At 40.9% G+C, this 24,369-nt stretch overlaps 1 protein-coding gene across 1 annotated transcript in view; it reads right to left on the reverse strand.

Moving 5' to 3' along the window:
* Positions 1-7,728: 7,728 nt before the first annotated feature.
* Positions 7,729-24,369, reverse strand: part of PXYLP1 (2-phosphoxylose phosphatase 1) — a 910,146-nt gene continuing 893,505 nt past the window's right edge. Inside the window, exon 6 of the mRNA XM_044070169.1 lies at positions 7,729-10,371. Coding sequence (XP_043926104.1) covers positions 9,440-10,371 — 932 coding nt within the window. The 3' untranslated portion in view covers positions 7,729-9,439. The remainder of the gene's footprint in view (positions 10,372-24,369) is intronic.

A 24,369-nucleotide genomic window follows, 5' to 3' on the forward strand; every position in this document is an offset into this window, starting at 1 on the left:
AAAACATCCTGAACAACATCCAAAACAGGGGGTATAGCCAAGGGCCTATGCTGTGGTAAAAACAAAAATTCCCTAAGTCTCTTTCGAGAATCTGAGAAATCCTGACCTTCCCACTTAAAATGCTCCCTCATGGAATGCAGGGTTTCAGAAAAAAGAAAAATCCTCTGGAGGGGAAGCAGAAGGACTAGAATCCTCTGCATCTGAATCAGAATAAGGAGGAAAATCCTGAATGTCTTCAGCCGAAGACTCCGAGTAATCTGAGGAATGCTCCAATCCTTCCACCTCTGGCTCCACCCTAGGCCTCTTATATGGAGGGGGCATATAACCCCTGATTAAGGTAATCAAATCCTCTGCCATTTTCAGCATATGCTTTTTAGGTACAGAACCTGCAGAACTAGGGCTGACGCCAGAGGAAGACAAACCAGGCCTGACCTTGGAAGGAGCCTTAGAGACAGAAGTAGAAGGCCTAACCACCTTATGCAAAGAAGGGACTACAGAGACCGGAGAGGCCCCCTCAGCCTGACCCGACTCCTGAGAGGCCACATCCTGCAAAATTAAAGGCTCCACCTGAGACTCAGCTGAAACCTCAGCTGGATCCACAGATTCCACCGTAGTTTCTAAAGAACCGGCGTCCGTAACGGACGACTCATCCTGCTTGGACTTTAACGATTTTTCCTTACGCTTCTTAGCGGTAGCGGGCGTCGGAGGATCCGACGGCATATTGTAGTTACACCACTTACCGAAGACAAGCCTAGCACAATCTAACCTGCGTTTAATGGTGCGCTTATTAAATCTAGCACAAAAGCGACACCCGACTCACGCCGTGCTCAGGCCCCAAGCAAGGAATACAGAGAGAGTGGTAATCCCTATGAGGTATCTGTTTCCCACAAGAAATACAATTATTCACTTTTTCTGACATCCGGATTTAACTGAGGCAAGAAAAGACAAAAATATTCCCCAACGGGGTACTTAGCCAAACTTGGTCTTCGGTCTGAAACTCAGAATACGAAAATTTCAGGATGCCGAACGGCACTTGCAAACGCTGCTTCTGCTTCGGACCATGCGGCAAGAAAGACTGAGGATATGGCGTCGGTCATGCGCTTTAGTACCACGGCGTACTGACGTCAGATCAGAGCAACCATGACCGACGCCAGCCTAACACTTTGGTATTCGGGCCGACCGAGGACAGCGGACTACCCACAGGTTATGACTGCAGCAATGTGAGATGAAGAACATCCTCCAGCACCCTCTCTGTCCAAGCAGAGCTTCATGTCCCTGCCCAAGTAGTGTGCGCGCGCACACACACACACACACACACACACACACACACACACACACACACACTCTTTGAGGTTTGTCTTACATACAAACACACACACACACTCCTGGGAAAGGCTGGCACAGGTTTACTAGCTAATGCCCCCTTTTGCCCAGACTATAAGGTAGTTCCAGCTGCCACCAGCCACCCTTATCAGATATTATAAGGCCCTTACCAAAGGGTTCCCAAGCCTACTGTGTGATGTTACTATTAATCTAAATGGTAGTTTTGATCAAGACTTGAAGGGCTATTTAGAAGTGGCCTGTACAGTATCACCAAATACATATGTAAGTACTCTAGGAGCTTAAATATGTCTCACAAATCTCAGCCACAAAGATAGGTTTAAATATATCTAACAATAAATAATAAAAGAACAACACAATAGTCAGTAAATAAACTTAAGAGTTCAAAATCACAGGAAGTATTTAAAACAACAATGCAGGGCAGTCTCAAATAAATACAGAAAATATCTAAACTAATCTTTACTATCTAACTACATCTACAAAGAGTTACTATGCCCTAAAAAAACTTACTTACAGAGCAAGATGAGTGGATGTTTCCAGGTCAAAGACAAAATACAAAATGCACAGGCGCTCTCTGAGAGAATTCCCAAATTAATATCAAACATTACTGCTGGGCCAGCTTGGATGATATCCCTCTGTCACCTGACTTCAGTTCCCAGGCTAAACAGAAAACAGAATTTAACATCTCTGTGTGAGAAATACATATCTCTCAGATCTCTGCAGGTGCTAGGAAGTCATAAAGCAATAAAACACCTCCACATCCCAAACCTAGTAATTATTTCTTTTTCATGACAATACAAAAACTTCTAGCTCTAGACATTGTGTCTGCATCTGAAATGAAACTGGGAGATAACATCTTTTGTTTATCGCCCAACTATAAAGTAACTTAACCTCAACTATTCTTAAGTTTTGCAGGCTAATATTCTATGTCCTATGTTCCAGCAGGGTATACTATGGACACATCCCAGCTTAGTACACAACATACATCCCAGCTTAGTACACAACATACAGTTCAGTGTAAATCATATCAATATTCACAAATGACATAGAATTATTTAAAAAATGCCAGATAGCTGGGCTGGCAGCATGACACCTTGTTTGTAGGTGTTGTTAAATAACACAGCCACGGGGTTCCTCTAGTAGTGCAGACATTCTAAATTATCTACTAGAAAGGCCACCATAATCACAAATTTTATTAACAGCCAGACACAGCATTAATGTGATAAATTACTAAAAGCCAAACCTCTCAACCTGGAAACATCAAAAATCTGGACAAAGGCCCATTAAAAATAGGTACAAATCTGTACACTGCTTAACATAAAATCTGCATACATAATTATGTAACTCCACCCACTTAGGTGGAATTGTGGGATATCAACTTTAAAATGCAAACTGAAGAACAGACAACCAAAATATGGCCCCAGAGTCCCCCTGCAGCAATTCCAATGTCCTATTACCTGGCTATTTCGCCCCATTTACCATAAACACTAATGTGCATACTGCTTTACTTCTACAATGATTTGGATTTTATTTTACATTTTATAGCACAATGCACAACCACTAACAGATGTCTGCTAAACAAAGCAATACTTGCTTACAATGAAAACAGACTTAGCATTAAAACTTCTCTACCCTTGAAACTCACATTCATTGAAACAGCATTGAAACCCAAACTACATCCAAAGAAAATGCATCTGGCCAGTGGTGGATAAAGATTACATTTGGGCTGTTTTCAAATCACAGGCCCCTTGCACACACAACAAGAAACATACATGTGTTCTTTGATATACCTTCCTGACTTTAATTAATATTCCTTGTATAATACAGCACACTTGTTAGAATTAGAGCATTTTAAATTTATTTTTTGAACATTTTTCCAGTAAGCAATGAAACAAAATTCATGAACCAATACTGGCCAATTCAGAACATTTCCATCATAAAAGTCTACTTACAAACACACACACACACACACACACACACACACCCACACACACACACACACACACACACATATATATATATATATATATATATATATATATAAAACTTCAAATAAATAGAATGACAGTAGTGTACGCCATGGGCAACTTGCACAGCTTCTCAAACTTATTTTCAATTTCAGTTTTTTGCTTGACTTACTCTGATTTGTGTTATCAGACTAACCCAATAGCAGTAAATGCAAAACAAAATAAACTAGGTGAACTGCATGTTTTAAGACTTCCAATTTTTAGTCCAAGTACTGACAGACCCTCTCCTACATTCATCCTGAAGCAAAAATACTATCATTGTAATCCAGGTGCTGTTAACTGACCACTCTTGCTTCTCCACTGTCTGCAGTAGAAAAAATATGTGATTTATCTTGAATGCTGGGAAATGTAAGTACTTGTTTAAAAATATGTTTCTTATAATGCAGCACAGAACATAATTCAGATTTTCTGTTCCTGAATTTGGGTTAATGATATTTGTTGCTCTTTCCACTGAGGCACAAATGTCCTTGTGCATGATGTTTTCTCACTTGTGTTGTATCTGTTGCTACACCCTTGACTTGTTACACCTACCCCCTTTAAAAGCACAACACAGTACAGTATATCAACAATGCATCTACATACTGTGGGAGTAGAATCCACAGCCTTCTCCATCAAAAGCAAGTATTTAACCTGTTATGCTATTAACAATGCAAGCAGACTCAGCATAAACAACACTAAACTTCTCTTCCCCTGAAGCTCTCACCTCCTTGTAAAATCCACTCGAAACTGAACTTTATCTTTCAACTTTGCAGCCCAAGAAATATGGAAAAAGCCAAAATGTATTGGGGGGGGGGGGACAAAAGTCCAAAAACCAGGGACACATTTTAGACATTGCTTGTATAATTTTGGAAAGTTGCTAGAATAAAATGTTTTCACTGCCAAGTCTTGAACCCAGGACCCTATGCACCACAGTCAGAGCAACATGCCACTATGCCAAATCAGCAGTTTCCTGAAAGATAGGAAGACTGAAACTTAAATGGCTAACACTTCTCACGATAGCTCTCGACCTCTTAGCACAAAACACCTGGACAAAGCCAATAATGGGGGAATACAGCTCACAAACATATTCAGTGAATTCAGTTCTCACCATAGCTCTCAACCTCTTAGCACAAACAACCTGAACAAAGCCAATAATGGGGGAAAATACAGTCCCAAAAATAGGGACAAATTTCAAATACTGATCTTATCAACTTAGAAAATTGTTAGAATAAAAGGTTTTGTGCTACCATGTATTTTCTGAAGAATATGAAGTCTGAAATTTAAATACCTGTCATTAAGTGAATTCAATCCTTCACTGACTTGCCACAAAAATTCAGAAAACCACAGACTTTATGAGGAACAGAACAAAAATATGAGACAAATATCTGGAATGTTTTCACAAGTGATGGTGGGTAGGGAATTTAGGCTCTTGTTACCTCTACCCAAGGTACACATATTCAACTGGGTCGTTTTTGAGCCTGAGTACCTCTAGCTACCAGGGTATATTCAACTGGGGCATTGCACACACACACACACACACACACACACACACACACACACACACACACACACACACACACACACACACACACACACAAGTGAAAGGTCAGCATAGCATAAATAGCAGTCCTGCTTGTTTATTCCATTCCTGGAAGTTTAACAGATAAGCCAGCCACCATTAATAGATAATTGTTGCAGATATCCATTCCTGCTTGCAGCTATGTTCAACAGCCTCGCAGCTTGGCTGGAGCAGCCGGAAATGCAAACATGTTATGTTGTTGAGCCCTTGAGCTCAATTCCGACAGGCTGGCAGGCTGTTTCATGGAGCTGATGTCATCGCGCATGTGATGACGTCAGCTCAAAAAGCGAAAAAAAAAAACCTTAAAATAAAAAAGCCTGGAAATTAAGGGGTGCCACTCGGGAATTGTGGCACCCCATTATTTGGATGTCAAAAATGGTAACAACTGAGTGATTCAGTACAGTTGGGAGGTATGCTAAAATCCAATGCTGCTCCTTCAAATGATAATCACAATCCCGGTGTTAAAGTTTTCTGATACAACTCCTGAAACATTATTTAATTTCCCTCGTTTCTATTACACATCTTCGTAAAACTATAATAATTGTTGCTCTCCCAAGATTTTATTCCTCAAAGTACTAAATGGTTCTTTCATGGTCAATACTCGTTACTCACAGAGCTGTGTGAGCAGCCTTGCTTAAACCTAGGCTAATTAGCATCCACAGAATTGCCAATGTTTCTTACTTCAGGAGCCCAGTTAAAGTGTACTAAATTGGGCTTTACTGCTGCAAACTTGTGGTGCCTTAAATCAAGTTTCCTACTGGCCAGAATTCATGTACTCATTTTCTTTCTTTTATAATGGGTTCCATCGTGACTGGTCAGGGATGTTAATAACAACAACAACAATAATGAAAAAAGCTACAGCAGAATTTTGTGAATCTCATTGATTTGCACTCCTTCTGCTTCTTACGACTTCATTAAGAATCACAACACCTACCTTCTAGATTAACTTCTATATTCAATTTCTCTCACTACTCTTCCTCATGTTTTTTGAAGCTGAAGGGAAACATTTTCCCCTGTCCTCTTCCTTCTCTGTTTCTTGCCTTCCCTCCCTATGAGCAACTCCTTTTTTCCTTTTTAAGGCTGTATGGGTACATTCAGGCCAGTAATGCCAAACCCCAGTAGCTGTGGACATGCACGTTTTGCCTTTTTGGCATTGTTAGTACAGCACAAGTGGAATGTTTGGCTATACTTTAGAAACGCCTCCAAAATATTCCAAACATCTGCACCAAATGGTCATGGCCACTCAGAAGCCATGTAGATGAAATACTGATAATGTCTTTAAGGGGTCATTTGCATATAACCCATGGGCCATTACTACAGAAGATTTAAGATTTTACACAGTGATGATTCTAGCTTGGCTGCATGTTTCTAGCAGTTTTAATGGTTTCCCTGTATGACCTTTTCCCCCTTTGTTTTGGAAGTTTCTCTAAACAATGAAAATATGGCACATAAACATCACAGCCACTGCTTGCATCATATGTTTCTTTTACTGCAATTATATTTATGCAGTACACCTTTATCAAGGCTAAAAGTTCAGACAATTTCTTCACTAGACAATACATAATTCCTGTAACTGTCTTTTATTTTTATGGTCTTGCCATATGTTACTTTATGCCCCTCTGCCTGTTCCTTTTACTAGCAGAAATTCTTACTCCTTTCTTTCCCTAGCTTACCTGCCTCTGTATTAACCATCCTAGTTTCTAAAAGTTTTGAAGAGAGGGCTAGGACTCTCAGACAATGGCCATCTTAAGGTAATCTCAGACAATGGCCATCTTAAGGTTATAATTACTAGGCTTGCAGTGTCCAGGGGACCACTGAGTAGCTTTGACTTGCTCAAGGACACAGAGCAGGCAAATGAGGGTTGTGGAAATCAAACCATGTACCACAGAAACTACTGCTCACAGGCTTAAATCTTCTGTGTCAACTGCCAGTTTCTTGTATTTCTATACTTGCCAGTATAAACTATTGTTTTGCCAAATGAATCCACAACCACCCATAAAGCATCACTTAGTCATTTGAATGATGGCACACTCCTGGAAGTTGGAACTGATGCATTTTAGCTGAATATACCTTGCATTCTTAAGGATATCATGGGTTCAAGAAGAGTCTAAGTATGAAAACAGATTCCATGTTTACAATAATATGCTTACCAGGATGAAAATTATGAAAAAAAAAATACAGTATATGTGAAGTTGCCTAAGAAACCTAATATTGTTAAAAGTATGATATTCAGTAGATCAATTCCAAATGAGCAGAACATTTACAAAAGTCTGCACTTAACTCCAGTTGATAATATTATGAGGAAAATTGCTGGGAAAGAGAAGTATTTGTTTGAGAGTTCTTTATTTAACACAGGAGATGAACTCTCAGATCAGCTGATTCTGAAGACTGCCCCTCAAATGACAGGAGCATTCTAGAGAATACCAGCAGTTTGGCAGTGTAAATATTACATATGGGCATTCCATTCCAAATGATCAGTGCCTTCTGGACAACATTATGTTCTCTTCCATGTTAAGCAATAGGTTGGCACTGTCTGGAGTGTCACTTTGCCATATGTTAATGTGATTCACCTTGTTAACAAATGTCTATACACTATAAAACTGTGCAGAAGTCAATGTACCTGCTTGATACAAGGTACAAGCAAGGCTGCCACTAAAAACAGAAACCAAGGACCTGCAGCTGGCACCAAGCTAACAAAAATAAAATAGTAAAACAGACAGTGGTTGATGGATTTAAGACAGTAGGATTTATCAGTCAAGCAAAATCTTAACTATGCATCAAATCACAGAAAGGACTTTAACATTTCTGGAACCATTTTGACAATATTTGTTTTATTATTCATTTTTTCAGACAGTTGTAAAAAGCATACTTTTGAACCATTATCTTTGTCTTTTTTATCGTCAAGACAGCTGTAAAAACACAGTTTAATTTCACAACAAATACTTTGTGGCCCTCAGCAGCTGCAAATATTTGTTGTGCACACATAATGCATTTTTTTAACCTACCAAATGTACATATACTAAGGTCATACTATGGACGAACTATTACATCCACAATGGAACAGAACAGAGTAGTGATAAGTTGTTATGCTGGGCGAAAACAGTAGTGGGAATTACAAAATCTATGAAAGAATATAACTGGACTTTGAGGATTCTGACACAAATATACTACTACTGAAAAACACGCAAATAAACAGTACTGCCTTAACTAACAGAAAATTTTTGAAAAAGGATGTAACAGGAACAAAAGGGTATGGAGAATGGTACAGCACATAACAATAAAATGCATTTAACTGCAAAAGCCAGTAGTTTTGATAACACTATTAAAGCTGCTGCAGTACATGTTAAGGTTTTATTACTCCTGAAGAATGATCAAATATATTCTTTATGTACGTGAGATGTTAAAAGGGCTGTTATTAGCACCTGCAAGCACCTCATAAGTAATGCAAGTCATGAGTAGTAAAACATTAAAAAAGAAATACTAAAATCTTTATTGCAGCACTGATGTAGGGGAGGGGGACTGAAACGAAAAAGTCATTGTTCCACATTTTGTTTCTTAATTTATTTTGCAATGCATGACTTTCTTAAAGTTAGAGTTTTTTTTTTTTACAGTATGCTTGGTTTAAAAAAAAACTTAATGTACTTCAGATGGATTACTACACTGTGCATGTTCTTAGGACATTCCAATTGGCTGAAGATGTCTTTAGCCAGTCAGAATCTCCCCATACTACTTTGACATCTAATTAAACAACTAGAGTGCAGAAAGTTTTAAATTATGCATTCCTCTTTTAATCTCACTAAACTGTAAAATTATGCAGCTATAATGAAAGAAAATAAAAAACAAAATGCTCCCAATGCATTGTCGCCTGCCCTTCCCTACATATGTCCTACATGAAAGCCACACAGTTATACAATAAAAAAATCTCACGAGGCAGCCATTCTAAGTATCATATTTGTTCAGAAGGCATAATAAAGTCATACCACAGCCAAACTGGCAATCAAACTGCGTGTGTGTGTGTGTGTGTGTGTGTGTGTGTGTGTGTGTGTGTGTGTGTGTGTGTGTGTGTGTGTGTGTAAAATGGAATCCTGTATTACACTGACATCCTGTCCAGAATTAACTTCTCTGCCTTGTGCTCACAGAATACCAAGACAGGCTCTGGTTCCCCTATGAACCTTTAAGCCAGTAACTGGAGAAGAAATGCATGAATGAATTATAACAAACAGAAAAGAATTTTAAACTATTCTCTAAAGGTCAGCTCTACTTATTGAATCTCTTGCATAAAAATGGTCTTGTTGAGATCAGTTAAGTGATCATTATTCTTTTAATGCTTGGGTCAGTTTTCTCTTCCAGCACCTTTTTTTTTTTACTTTAAAAATAAACACGTATCCAAATACAGATATTACATACAAAATGTAGTCACTTATTTAATGACTATTCAAAACATATTTTCCGTTCTTGAATTCTTGTCTATCCTTGAACTCTTGTCTTTCCTAAATATGGAATGTCATCCTCCTTAATAAATTCTCCTGTGGCAGGCATCATAATAGTTAGTGCTGTTTAGAATGGAAAACATATCTTTCTGTACAAAATTAACAAAATGCTTGAAAGGACACATTGGCAGGTTGGACCACCTGTTGTGGCTTTGACAGAATGAGGTCTGAAATGTGACATCATCTCCATTATAGAGAATACGAATAAAGTGTTCAGTGCTACTGTTTGGACCCTGCCACAGCTCAAAGACAATCCTAGCAGCAAACCTTGGAAATCTGGCTTCTGTCAGGCCCATCGCATTGAGTACTGGTGATACCGTGACATCATGTGCAGAATAAAGGGCAAAAACACCTTCACTTTTGCCTTGTGCTATTTGCTGCATATGAGTGACAGTCTGGTTGAGGAATGGGTGAGTGGCAAGTACTGAATACTTATAATAAAGTTTCTTTTCTTGTCTGTCTCTTTCATCTGCCAGTTGGTGAGTCTTAATGACTCTAAAGTGCTCAAAGTTAATGCAGCCATTCTGTGTGCAAGGAAAACTGATGTTATGACAAAAATGACACAGTAAAGAGTCTATAGGATTAGCAGCTCTTAGCTGTCTAGTAGGTATGCCCACTATTTTAGCCATGTCAATGTAGGTATCCTCTAGTCGTTTATCTTTTATCCGCAAGTTATATTGGCGACGTTGCTCCTCTTCCAAATAGTAGTTCCTAAGTGGACAGTCACAACTACTGGAACAAAAAATAGTGCTCCACTGGTGCCGGACTGCAATTTTCTTCAAGTCAAACTCAGGAAGAAGGGTGAACAAGAGTGCCAATCCACTCTGCAGCGTTCGACTTTTTCCAGTGGATTCTATATAAACATGTTTTGTTGTCCAATCCTTAGGCAGAAGTTTATGTTTATCTACATATGTTTCACGTAAGACCTGCCCATTGTGGAGATGTTGTACAACACCTGTAAAAATAAGAGCAAAAAAGTATTTTACACAACATTTTTCTACTGCGTCCTACACAGAATTTTTATAGCATAGTACAAACATTTTGCACAACACACTACTATGGGATAGACCCACTCTTTCATAGGTCAGTAAAGGCTTTTTGGTCAGCATAAAAAGAAACCTGTGTTTAAGTATACTTATAACAGAAGATCTTGAGGTCAAATCACTGTAACAGCAAATCATAACATTTGAATTTAACCACCTTAAGTATGTTTTCCTCATATCACAACTTGCAGTACTAGCATCATTCCTGAGAGGAATCAAGACAGGTGTGATGCTTACTAGGTAACCTGGGGTGGTGTAAGACTCCCTTACATATCCAGCATTGTTCCGCAGTGTCTTTAGTTGTTCAATGCAGAAATCAACAAATGAATAATAGCTTGTGTTAAGCAAATAGCTTTACAAAGGTAGCATGAAACTATGCATGAACTGAATATGTTAGAAAGTATAATAAAACAAACACTGACACAATTTTAAGCACTGTTTACCTTATGGACGAAACCAAGACGTCTTCAGAGCATACGCAGTATAAAAATCCACCACAACTTAAGTAAAATCATACCAAGTCACATATGAAAAGCATGTAATGACATTTCTACCTACAAAAAGTTTATACGTTTCCAATATTTAAAGATATGTATACATAAAATTGCTTGCTGAATAAAGCTGGATACCATTAGCTTTAATACACTTTTAACAGATAACCCATCATTAACACCAAGAAAGAAAGTTGAATTTAATTTCAATTGCCAGTGTAGTTGTTGTTCAAGATGGGCATCACAATGCTGGAAACTCAAATCTAAGAACTTCCTGAAAGGGTAATTCACTCCAAAAAACACACCACAAAGAAATAAAAAATGAGTGCTGGCAGTTCTAGGTCCATGTACAATGTTTTTAATATCCAAACCACAAACAAATGATACAAAAAAAAAAAAAAAAGACTTCATCAGAATACCTTCAAAAAAATTCTCACTTAATGATCTAAAATAATCATCCCATTACATAATGTAATAATTAATCCAAACCATTTAAAGGGACATATTCAGAGAATGTGGTGAACCGACATCTAACAGTTCTTAAAAATTATACACACACAAATATATCTACAAATGCCTCACTCAGTTTAGAAATCAAAAAAACTAGTTCACTGAGTATATGAAATTACGTGAAATGCTCATATAATGTGTTTATTGCTAGGATAAAAAAATAAAAATTAAAATAATGCCAAAGTTCATTTAGCCTGCACTCCTAGTATTACATATATAATATATATGTACTTAAGACCAAAAATAACACCATGTTATCTAACAAATTTAACTAAAATCTCAAATCTAGCATAACATGTTCTACAACAAAGAACCTGCATTTTCTTAAACCATCACAAATTAAAGTGTGTCGACACAATGCATTTTCATTTTTTTCTTCATAATGGCATAACAGTGTTCTCTTGTTCTAGTGGCAAGTTTCCTATAAATTGCTCCTAGATGATAAAGCTACATTTGTCATACCACATAACCTTCAACTGAAACTCTACCTATAGAGCTATCACAATTGCCTGCAGTAATATTTGGACCCCCCCCCCCAAAAAAGGCACTCTAGGGAAAATATAAACGTATCAGTTTTCTTACTGGTGTTATCCTTCTCCAATAAGTATTTTAAATCGGTTGTGTATCTATAACTTTATATACATCATTATTACCCTTTAAAATGTTCCAGTTATGTTTAACTACTCTTGTGATACCCACCTTATCAATAGTGTGCTCCGGAACCAAGGCTCAAGTTCTATATCTATCCACCATACAAAATCACAACTTTTTGTATTTAATCCTGCTGATAACACAGAGGCACATATACATATGCATCAATTAATTTATTTTACATTTGATAATCACGCAAGTACACTGGACTGGGGACTCTCTTCAGGCATCTCTTGGGTGGCTGGGCCTCAGATGCCATAATTCAGCTTCATAGAAATATATGAGAGAGAGAGAGAGAGATAGCAAGTAGAAAGCAACAATGTGCACAATGCTAGGATACATATATAAACAAAATTCAAAAATACCAAAGTTTTAAAAAAACAAACTGAATATAAAGTTACAACATGCAGCAGATTAGTATAAGCACATAAAAGAAATTAAGAGCGCACACAGGTGAGAACACATTAATGACAAAATGCATGTTGATATAGAATATTGGGTTACATATACAGTTAATAAAAAGAGAACTGGTAAAAGGAAAGTGCTCCTAGTGCTAAACACCTCTTTGCATACACAATAGAGAAAATGTAAAAAAAAAAAAAAAAGAAGTTATGTACAAACCATAACATTCCATCTGAGTAGTTCTACTTCATTTGTCTTCAACTTGTGGGTACCAGATCCGTATCGGATCCGAGCTGGCAAATTCACTAGCATCTGCTCTGAGCTCCAAGCTCCTTCCCTTACCCATAATACACCTCCACTACCTCCCAACCCCCAGATCAAGTTTGCTGACCCTTACACTAAGAACCTGACCTGAAGAATACTTTATGACCTAAAACTGCAGCTAACAGGCTGTTCATATGATAAGGTCAGGGGGAAGGAGGAAGGGATGGTTAAAGACAAATGAAGTAGAACTACTCAGATGGAATGTTATGGTGAGTACATAACTTCTTTATCTAAAGTAGTTTACTTCATTTGGTCTTCAACCTGTAGGACAAAGTCCCCAGCTACTAAACTCCTGGGTAGCCCTCATGGAAGGATATTCCAGAGCAACGCGGAACCAAAGGATTCTCTCTTTCTAGAAGTCAAATCCAATTTGTAGTGAGAAATAAAGGTATGAAATGAGGACCAAGTAGCTGCAGAACAAATATCATCCAATGAGACTCTAGACCAAAAGGCCGCACATGTAGCCCTTGACCTAATGGAATGAGCTTTCACCTGACCCGGAGGAGACAAACATTTATCCTTATAGACCTGAAGGATGCACAAGGAAATCCACTTAGCAATAGAGATCTTGGAGATAGGTTTTCCCAAAAAGGGTTTAGAGAAGGACACAAACAATTAATCAGATTTACGAAAGTTTTTAGTCCTGTGTAAATAAAATCGTAACTGTCTATGAACATCCAACAAGCGGAGTCTGTATTCCATTTTGTTAGCAAAATTTGGGAAGAAAACAGGTAAGTTAATGGTCTGATTGATGTTAACTGGTGATGCAACCTTGGGAAGAAAGGATGGATTGGTCCGAAGAGAAACCCTATCTTTATGGAAAATCATATATGAAACTTTAATGGACAAAGCTTGCAGTTCAGAAACCCTTTTAGCAGAGGTGATAGCTACCAGGAATGTTTTTTTCCAAGACAAAAACTTAAGATCTGTGGTTGCAGCAGGTTCAAAAGGCGGAGCAACCAAAGCTTGAAGAACTATAGTAAGGTCCCATGGAGGAACAGGATCCTTGACTGGGGGCATAACAGGAAAGTACCTTTAATAAAGGCTTTACACAGTCTGGAAGAGGCCAGAGAGGCAGAATTCTCACCCATGCAAAAATGAGAGATGGCAGCTAATTGAACTTTGATAGTAGAAGAGCTTGCTCCTTGTTGAAAAAATATTAGCTAGGCAGTCAAGAATGACAGAAATAGGAGCCGTGAAAGGATCTAAACTCCTTTGAGAAGCCCAAAAGGAAAAACGTTTCCATTTGCTATGGTAAATCTTCTTGGTGGAAGACTTATGAGCTGCCACCAGAATAGACCTGACTGAAGAGAATAATCCAGGAGTCCTAGCAATCATGGGAACTGGAGCAGCCAAGCCGTGAGCTTCAAACTGTCCAAGTTCGGATAAGGAACCCCCATGGGTGTGAAATAAGATCCTGAATGGGATCCAAGATCCAAGGCGGAGCCAGAAGATGAGACCAAAGGAAGGGAAACCATACCTGGCGAGGCCAAAATGGGGCAATGAGGATCACTTTGCTCCCCAGTCGACAAACTTTCTGTAGAAACCTCAGAATAAGAGGTACTGGAGGGTAAGCATACAGAAGACCGGGAGGCCAAGCATGGACTAGAGTATCTCCGGGGGACTCCCCCTAGCTGGGGGTTTGGAGCGAAAAACTTGCTGCACTTTGCATTAGAAGGAGATGCGAGGAGATCAAAGCAAGACTGACCCCACTCCAGAAAGATCTGCTCCACTACTGAATGATTCAGAGACCACTTGTAAGGCATCAGAATAGTCTGACGTAACCTGTCCACTAGAATGTTGGAACGTCCCAGAATGTGTGTTGCTATGAGAAAGCGATCGGTGGAGATTGCCCATTCCCACACTCTCATGGCCTCGCGGCAAAGGGGGTAAGATCTGGTCCCTCCCTGTTTGTTGACATAGCAGACCACTGACATGTTTGATTGAACTGCAATGGTTCCCAGAGGAAGAAAGGCATGAAGGGCCTGCAATGCCAAAAGTACTGCCCTCATCTTCAGAACATTTATATGCAAACTGGTCTCGACAGGGGACCACAGGCCTTGGACTGTCCTGCTCAAACAATGCCCCCCCTCCACCCAAGTTGGGAGGCATCTGTGATCACTGTGGCTTGGACAGAGGCTGGCACAAAAGATCGTCCCTCCAAGATTTCCTAAGAGTACATCCACCACAGAAGGGATGACCTGCAGACTTGATTGAGGTGTACTGGATACGATACTGGAAGATCCAACAGGGACCATTGTACCTCTAGTGTCCACTGTAGTACTTGCATGTGTAATTGGGCACATGGAAGAAGCATTATGGTCGCTGCCCTTGAACCTAAGGCCCTCAGCACTGATTCTGCTGAGGGAAGATGAGAACGGTAGATCAGGGAGACATGCATCCTCAGGTTTCGCACTCTCAGTGGTCAGGAAGATTTTGCACTGTAGTGTGTTTATCCTTTCCTCAATGTAGTCTATCATCTGGACAGGATTTAGAAGTGATTTGGATGCAGTGATTGTAATCCCCAATTGAAGAGCAAGCTTTAAGAAATAATCCCTGGTTTGAGAAAGTAGACGTCTAGTGGGAGCAGTGAGGAGCCAATCGTCCAGGAACGGATAGACCTGAATCCCCTGAAGCCTCAGGTGAGCCGCTACTACCGCCATCATTTTGGTGAAAACCCTGGGGGCTGTGGTGAGACCAAAGGGTAGGGCTCGAAATTGGTAATGATTGACTACTAGCCAGAAGTGGAGGAACCTCCTGGAGCTTTTGTGCATCTTTATGTGATAGTAGGCATCCTGGAGGTCTAATGAGCACATCCAGTCGCTCTCTTGCAGGTACAGCATGATGAACTGTAATGTGACATCTAGAATTTTTCTTTGGCAACTGACAGGTTCAGGGCAGATAGGTTCAGCATGGGCCTTAAGTCCCCCGTTTTCTTTGGCACCAAAAATAACCTGGAGTAGATGCTTGATCCGGACTGATGTGGGGGGATGGGTTCAATGGCTTGTTTCTCTAGCAGCTTGGAGATTTCCAGTGCATGGGTGATACATTTGAGAGATGTTTGGGAGGTTTGGGAGGAACCACAAAGGGAATAGAGTATCCTCTGGATATGATCTGAAGCACCCAGTGGTCTGATGTTATGGACTCCCATGCCACCAGGTGCAACGACAATCAACCCCCGACTGCCGCCAGAGTACAGCAGTCAGGCACTCCCTCATGGTTGCTGTCCGGGCCTGTCCGAGAAAGGTTCCCAAGACCCGAAATTCCTCAAACCCCTGCTGCCTCTGGGCTGGCATCTATCCTGTCCCCCTCTGCCTCTGGGGAAGAAGAGCCCTGCGTGTCCCGAGAATACAGTGACTTCCGGAACCACATCTTCTTTTGCCCTCTCTGATTCCAAGAAAAGGATCTTTGAGGGTTTGAGAAGCAGATTCCAATGGCAGACAGTGTCTTCCTGTCCTACTCACTCCGGACCAAAGTCTCTTTGATGCTCTTACCAAAAAGAGCCATCATAAGGGGCGTTGGCAAAAGACGCCTTGAAAGGTTCTGAAAACTGACATAGTCTGAGTCAGGCGGTGCGCCTCATGGACATGCCAGACCCAGCCATCTTAGCCACTCCTTCAGTAGCATGTGAGAGGAGTTGCATGGATATATTGGACGCTGCTTTTAAAGTGGCCATCCTCGCAGAGAACATGTCTCTGTCCTCCTGCAACATGGACTTAGGGGGAGACTCAGCCAGTTCCTTGACCAGGTCGTGATGTAGTCTTGTGACATGAGCCAGGTAGTTCAGCGCCATGATGGAAAAGGTCGCTGATGCATAAACCCACTTCCCTAAGCAGTCCATCATCCAAGACTCTCGATGAACCGAGGAACTCTCTTGGGCTAGTTCCTTTTTTGTGGCTGCTGCTACCACCATAGCATCTACGGGGGAGCCCTTGTTCCACTCTGGTCTATCTGATGGTGGACTCAAGATCCTGTAGGGACATTTAGGGATTGGTTCCACGGTGTCCAGCTCCTTCCAGGCCCATGAGGTGACCAGGACCACCAGGGGATCTGCGGGAGGGGACACCCAGGAAGTAGATGGGCCCATGCCAAAAGCCTCCAGGAACACTGATTCATCAGAAGAAGGTTTGGGGGCAGACCAACCTCCTGGCTGGCGTAGGATTTCCATGATGTCTCCAAAGAAGACATCCTCAGAGGTGACCTGGGGGAACCTTCCCCATCATCCAAATCAGTGTCCTTGGTAAGGGGCTCTCTGGGGGGAACTCGCAAGCCACTTGTTCCTTAGGGGGAACTGCCTGGGGCTCCTTGAGCATGGGCTGTCCCTCTGATAAAATGATGGGATTCGTAGACAGAGCCTAGGGAGTTGGGGCGGAATCCAAGGAAAAAGTCAAGGGTCTAGATCCAGTGGAGAGAACCCTCTCTGCCACTTTGACCGCCGAGGGAGAACAAGCCTCCTGAGGTACTATTAAGGAAACCGCTCTCCCCGGATCCGACATGAGAATCAGAGCCAAGGTGGATGGAGCCCTGAGGGAGGGAACTAGTCCAATAACACTGGAGCCGATGAAAAAAGTTCCGATCCCTCGGATCTGATACCCAAGCTCAGGCTCCAAGAGCCACTTGGATCTAAACTGGTCATATCCGACATGCTCCAGACAGCTGCCAGCATCGAGGAGACAGCTACCATCGGCACTGACCCACTGATTAAGGCCATGCTTGGATCTGAGTACTCCGAACCTGGTGGATGGATTGGAGAAGGAGAAATTGGTGTGAAAAAAAGAAGCAAGCTCCCCTCTCCAGATGGAGAGGGGGCTGGCATGACCCCCATCTGGATCTGAGTAAAATGAACCTCTTCATCATTTTATCCATGTCAACTTCTGATAAGCTACACATGGATCTTGACGAGGCCACTGACTCTGACCTGGCAGGTTAAGGAACAGAGGCCTTAGATGAAGGATGGGTCTCCCTCCGGCTCGGGGAAAAATCTCGGAGACTGGAGCCGAGGGGAGTCACGGATCCTAGTCTGACTTTTGGCGGGAGTAGAAAGAAGGTCCGGAGACCTCTTGCATTTCTCTGCTTTGTGTTTGTCCGATTTATGCTCTCTCTCTCTTTCTCTCTGCCTTTTCTGCGCTCTACTTCCACAGGCTTAGAAACGGGAGGTTGAATCCCAGCCTGGGAGGGAGGAGAAGCAAGGGCAAGAGAGGAAGGAGAGGCAGCGACAGCAGCCGCTGTGACCAAAGCAGTTAATGAGGCAGCCACCTCAGAAGTGGGTAGAAGGCCTTTTAGGGCCAACTTAGTCTTCCTGTCCTTAATAGTGCGTGGGTTAAAACCCGTGCAAATAGTACAGTCAGTATTCAAATGGGCTAAGCCCAAGCACATAACACAAAGAGTGTGGCCATCTGCTGGAGACAATTTGTGGCCACACTTAGTACACCCCTTTTGAAGACAGGCTTGGGGTCAGCCATGTCTCTAAAGAAGAAAAAAATCACACAAAGAGAAGGAAAAAGGAGAAAAAAATACCTATTTCTCATAGAACACTGAGGGGGGAGGGGAAACAATACACTCTAACAATCTACAGGAAATATTCTAATACACGATGCACCAGCAAGGGGAGGAGGAGAGGGAACCTACACTAAACACTAAACACCTAACACTCAAATTTTAAGAAAAAGCTGCTAAATAAGCAAAAATCCACTCACTAACTTGGAGCTTAGGAGATCGCGATGCTTCAGGCAAGCTGCGGCAAACAAGATCTGGGGTTTGGAAGGTAGTGGAGGTGTATTATGGGTAAGGGGAGGAGCTTGGAGCTCGGGGCAGATGCTAGTGAATTTGCCGGCTCAGATCAGATATGGATCTGGTACCCACATCCTGAAGACCAAATGAAGTAAACTACTTCAGATCATAGCAATAAGAAGGTATAATTGTAAAGGTACATTACCATAATGACAAATATTCAAATAGATCACTGTTGTTATTGTTGTTTGTCTTTCGGCTTTTCCCGGTTAGGGGTCGCCACAGCGGAAATCCGGTCCGCTAATGATTGGCAGTTGGTTTTTATGGTGTCGAGTTGCCAGCCCAACACCCAACCTTCAACGAAGGCACACCCATTCAACGCATGTCTTTCAAACGCCCACTCGACCATGGGGAGGACATGCAGACTCCATACAGAAGGCACTCCCAACCCAAGCCGAGAATCGAACGGGAGAACTTCTTGCTGTGAGGCAACAACGCTACCGCTGCACCACCGCAGAAGGCACCACTGTTGTAGTACTCCTTATATCCTTGAAGAGATGGATCATGGTCAAATGGTCCCCCCCTCCTGCAACCAGCCCCCCTAAACTATTCCAGTGTCCCATTACTTGGCTATCTCTCCCCACATTAGTATAAACACTATTCAAACCTGTCAGTGTGCATACTATTTTCTTCTTTGCTTCTACAATGACTAGTTATTTGGATTTAAATTAAAACTTTTATTTCAAATGTTATGGCACAAACACTGATAGCCATTTGCTAAACAAAACTATATGGTCTCCTAATGAAAACAGACTTAGCACGAGCAACACTAAACTTAACTGCCCTTGAAACCCATATTCGTTGAAACTGCAATGAAACCCACATTCATAGAAAATGCAGCTCACAAGGCCCAGACTAACTGTACCTTTGTGCTATTTTCAAATCATTGGCTCCCTGCACATGTTTTTAGGACCATGAATAAATGCATGTGTATTTTTAATTCACCTTACAGAGTGTACTAAATTATACTTCTTGTTAAATAAAGTATTACTTGTCAGAGTGTGTTTTAAATTTGCAGCTTTTAACATTTTTCCAATAAGCAGTAAAACAAAACATATGAACCAAAAATGACAAAACTACCCATTTCAGAGCCTTTCAACCATAAAAGCCACTCTGGCATTATAATACACTAGCATCAGTCAATGTGTAGAAACTCTTACGGAGTAAGTCATCTGAATAATTTTACATTAAACAAAATTGTAACAAATGAAAATATTGCTGGTGGCAAACAGCTTTGTCTTTCAGTGCTTCATATAAATTCAGTATCTGCTGCCCTTGAAAAATAAATTGCCTATGCTACATAATAACATGGTGTGTGTCATAAATCTATCTAGTGTGGGAAGCGAACCCCTAAGCCTTCTGAACCAAAAGCAAGTATGCTACCTGTTGCACAACTGACACTGAACAATACAACTATGAAACTCTAAGGCTGACGCTGTAATTCTCAGTAATTTACTAAAATAAATAAAATAAAATTAAATGAGACCTGGCAGTTAGTGCGGAGGTTTAAAACACTTGCTTGTCAATAACCAAGATCAGGGTTTGACTCTGAGCCAAGTTACTTAACTACACAGTGCTCTCTGACTGGGGCATTCCTTCTCACTGGAACAAGGAACAACTCTGATCAGGGGCTTGGCCGCTCTGCATCCACACACAGTATGCTCAACTGACTGCTTGCTTCCTTACTGCATTGCATATAATACTTAACTCTCCCACCATTTTCTAATGGGGCTTGTGTTATGCAAGCCTGTCTAACTCTAGGATTTGCTGTGCATGGCATGCTGTCTCCAAGGTCCTAATGCTGATCAGTTTGCTATGCTATCACCTGCAAGGTTCTAAAGCTAGTTTGTTTTACTTTTTATTTTTTTTTTTGCATATAGTAAGGCAAAGGTTGCTTTTTACTTTTTCACTGATAGATGTTGTGCGCCCCCCCCCCCCCTCAGCTAAGATGGGCCCTAGGCTACTCTGAGCACGTCCCATGTGCGAGTACAAAACAGAATATACACCCAGTGCCATCTTCAGAGTTTTCTTGCCTCCCAATTTTACATCCTTTTAGTCTGCTTCTTGCAGGAAAAATACTCATGTCAGAGTACTAGGTAGAACCCAAAGATATAGATGGAACTCATATATATGAAGCCGAGGTTAGGAACAATCTTATATCTTCGTTAGATGTCAAATACCTTGTCACCTAGCCCTAAACTGAGTGGGCTGTAGGGAAGAAAGGAAGACAACAGTAATACAAATATAGTGCAGATGGTGTAAGAGGAGCATGACCCACACTAGGCAAGAGGGAGACAATGGCACCTCTCTGGAGGAGAGGTGGGGTGGAAATAGTACTGAAAAAGTGGTTTATTCAAACATCTATTATGTTAAGTTGCCTACACATATGCACTATGTTCTTTATGAGACGGCTGTTGCAGTATTCCTTACACGTGGCGTGACTCTCACAGTTTATGTAGTCTGGGTGATGGAGCTACATGAGTAACTCTTGTTGACCAAATCTTACAAAACCACCTTGGCAAACCCAGACCTGGTCCTGGACTGAATCTAACTTGTAATGTTTGGTAAAAATCTAGACAGATGACCAAGTGATGGTTCCTAAAACAGAATGAGACTCTGATCCCTGCAAGAAGGTCCCAGTAGTGGCAGCAGCCCTGATACTGTGGGTCCCCTGTGACTGTCTCCTTTTTTCTCTGCTGGAGAAATAAACAGCTAGTTACAAGCTCTTGCTAAACAATTGAATACTAACAACTCACACCCACCATGTAACCTTACAAACTCTTCCTTTAAATTCTCTCTACATCCTATCTCTACATCTTACATACACAGACTCCTTCTCAAACTAAAACCTTTTACCCCCTCTGCTGACAAGTTACCTTCACTCTTTCTACAAAAAGCTGCCAAGGTTATCGCATATCCTATTTCTATTCTCATAAATAGGACAATCAAAGTAGGAATCATCCCAGATATATGGAAGGTCTCTCACATTATCCCACTCCATAAAGGTGGTAACTCCATAGACTACTCCAACTATAGACCTATTGCTCTCGTCTCTCCTCTGGCCAAAATTATGGAGAAATGTATCCATTATCAACTTGTACAACACCTCTCTCTCCACAACATCATAGCTAACTGTCAACATGGCTTCAGACCATATCATAGTACTACTACTGCCCTCCTTTCCTTTGTAGACACTATTAATCTGAACCGTAACAACAACCTACTCTCTTCTGCCATCTTCATTGACCTCTCCAAAGCATTCGATATGGTTAACCACTCTTTATTAATCAATACTCTTGAATCCCTATCTTTTGATATCCCTGCCATTACATGGTTTACTTCTTATCTCACAAACAGAAAACAAGCAGTTCTCTGGAATAACCACATTTCTTCTCTTTTGCCTGTTTCTATCGGAGTTCCTCAAGGCTCTATTCTTGGCCCACTTCTCTTTTCCCTCTTCATTAATGATCTCCAAACAATAATCCCTCAAGCTACCTGCATTCAATATGCCGATGATTCTACACTCATCTGCTCAGCATCCTCCACCTCAGAACTTATATCTCATACTCAAAAAGTCTTTAATACCGTCGAAACATGGTTCTCTAGTCGATTCCTCTTATTAAATGCTAAAAAAACTAAACTCCTCCTCTTCACCCCCACTTCCAGGACCCCCCCCCCTTAAACTTCACCATCTCCTCTAACAATGCCACTGTCATCTCTCCCGACTCTACCACTAAACTGTTAGGTATTACAATTGATAATAATCTCTCTTTCAACCAACACATTAACAACTCCATAAAACTTGTCAATAGGAAAATAGGATCCTTATATCGTATTAGACCATTTCTAACACCTTCCTCTAGAACTAGGATTGCTCACTCCCATCTTCTTTCCACTCTTCTCTATGCTTCTCCCATTTTTACCAACCTCAAGAAAAACAACCTTACCAAATTGGCTACCTGCTACAATAACATTGCTAAACGCTACAGGTAACTCCTACAGAACACATCACTGTCTCAACCTGAAACCACTAGGCTGGCCAGAGTTTCAAAACTATCTTGCAATCCAACAACTCACTATTGCCCATAAAATTCTGTACCAACCAAAGAACACCCCTTTACTCTCTCAACTCATAATCCCCTATAACAATCTTAACTCTCTCCGCTCCTCTAGTAAACTATTGGCTAGTTCTATAAAATCAAACAACACTGCTGGTGACTCCCTTTTTACCAATTCGGTAGGTACAAAATGGAATTTATTACCTAGCAACATAACAAAGATTACATCATTGCCTCTTTTCAAACAAAACATTAAACTGCACTTCCAAAACCACTGGCTGTGCTCCTGTAGTAAATCTGATTAACTTTCCACTACTTATACTCTACTTGATAACTACCTCCTACCTCTTGCTGACTCCATCCTCCACATGGCTTTCTTCTTCTACTCCCACTTGTCTTCCTAATTACTTCTTTCCTTGTTGACTGTCTTACTTGCTCTCCTTTCCATAACTAATCCCTTCCAATTTCCCTTATTCTTAGCTCTCTTTTCTCTTACTTCCTACCTGTATCGTTATCATACAAAATATTTTTATCTTTATATAATGTTTTTGGACTATAACTGTGTGTGGTAGTAATTATTTCATTTAGTATATTTATCATACAAAGTATTTTATGTTTGTATAAGGTTTTTTGGACTGTAACTGTGTGAGTTAGTAACTAACTCACTTAGTAATAATAGGGAACTGTAGAGTTGTTAGTTTTTGTATTTTACAAACTTTCTTTGTAACTCAATGATGTTTTCTTTATTGTATTCTCTGTGGAGCTTTTCTCCCCGGGCCTCTACTGAAAATGGAAATATCTCCAGCTAGACTAGCCCGGTCAACAAATGTAAAATAAATAAAATAAATAAATAGTCTTTCTGAAATCCTTTCTCCTGCCGTGGTAAAAATCTCAAATATCTGCATATTCAGGGAGTGCATGATTATTTTTCCCACTGTGTGTGTGACGGAGGAAGGTGGATAGAAGAATGGATTGGCTTTATATCTTATGCAGGAAGGAAGCATTAGTCCTGAGACTAACCCTGTCTTTCTGGAAAATCAGGAAGGGTGGGATGCATGTTAAGGGCCTGCAGTTCTAACTCCATCCTTGCTGAGGTAAGCGCCAACAGCAAAACGGTTTTCAAAAAACAGGAACATTATTAGTGAAGAGGCTGCTGACTTGAAAGGGGCCTGAGTCAGCCTTTCCAGGACACAGGTCAGGTCCTAAGGGAATGCCACTGTCTTCCTTTGTGCCTAATAAGAAAAACACCCATGAGGAACTGCTTAACTGACAGCCAGCTGGCTAGAGGAGGAGGAGGAGGAGGATTCAAGGGGAGCAAGGCAAAGATGACGGACAAATGGACATTAACGAATGTGTAAGCTAGGTCCAGCTTTAGAAGTTCACTAACATATTGAAGGGCCAGGACTACTACTATGCTGGATGGATCCTGTTCACTTACTATAACACTAGAAGACAAGCTACTTCCATTTAGACATATAATTTTCTGGTGGTGTGGTTTCTAGCTTCTTGATAATATTAAGCACATCTTCAGAATACTGGAGTGTGAAGGACATTAAAACGTCATCATCCAAAATGAAAGCTGCAGGGCCTGGAGATTGAAATGTGTAACTGAGCCCTTACACATAATTGGTAAGTCTATTCTGCAGGAAAGTGTCTGAAACTGCCATCCTGCCATCTCCAAGAG

Source organism: Protopterus annectens, chromosome 4.part1 (assembly GCF_019279795.1).
Source record: "Protopterus annectens isolate FY-2018-M chromosome 4.part1, PAN1.0, whole genome shotgun sequence".
Lineage (NCBI taxonomy): Eukaryota > Metazoa > Chordata > Ceratodontiformes > Protopteridae > Protopterus > Protopterus annectens.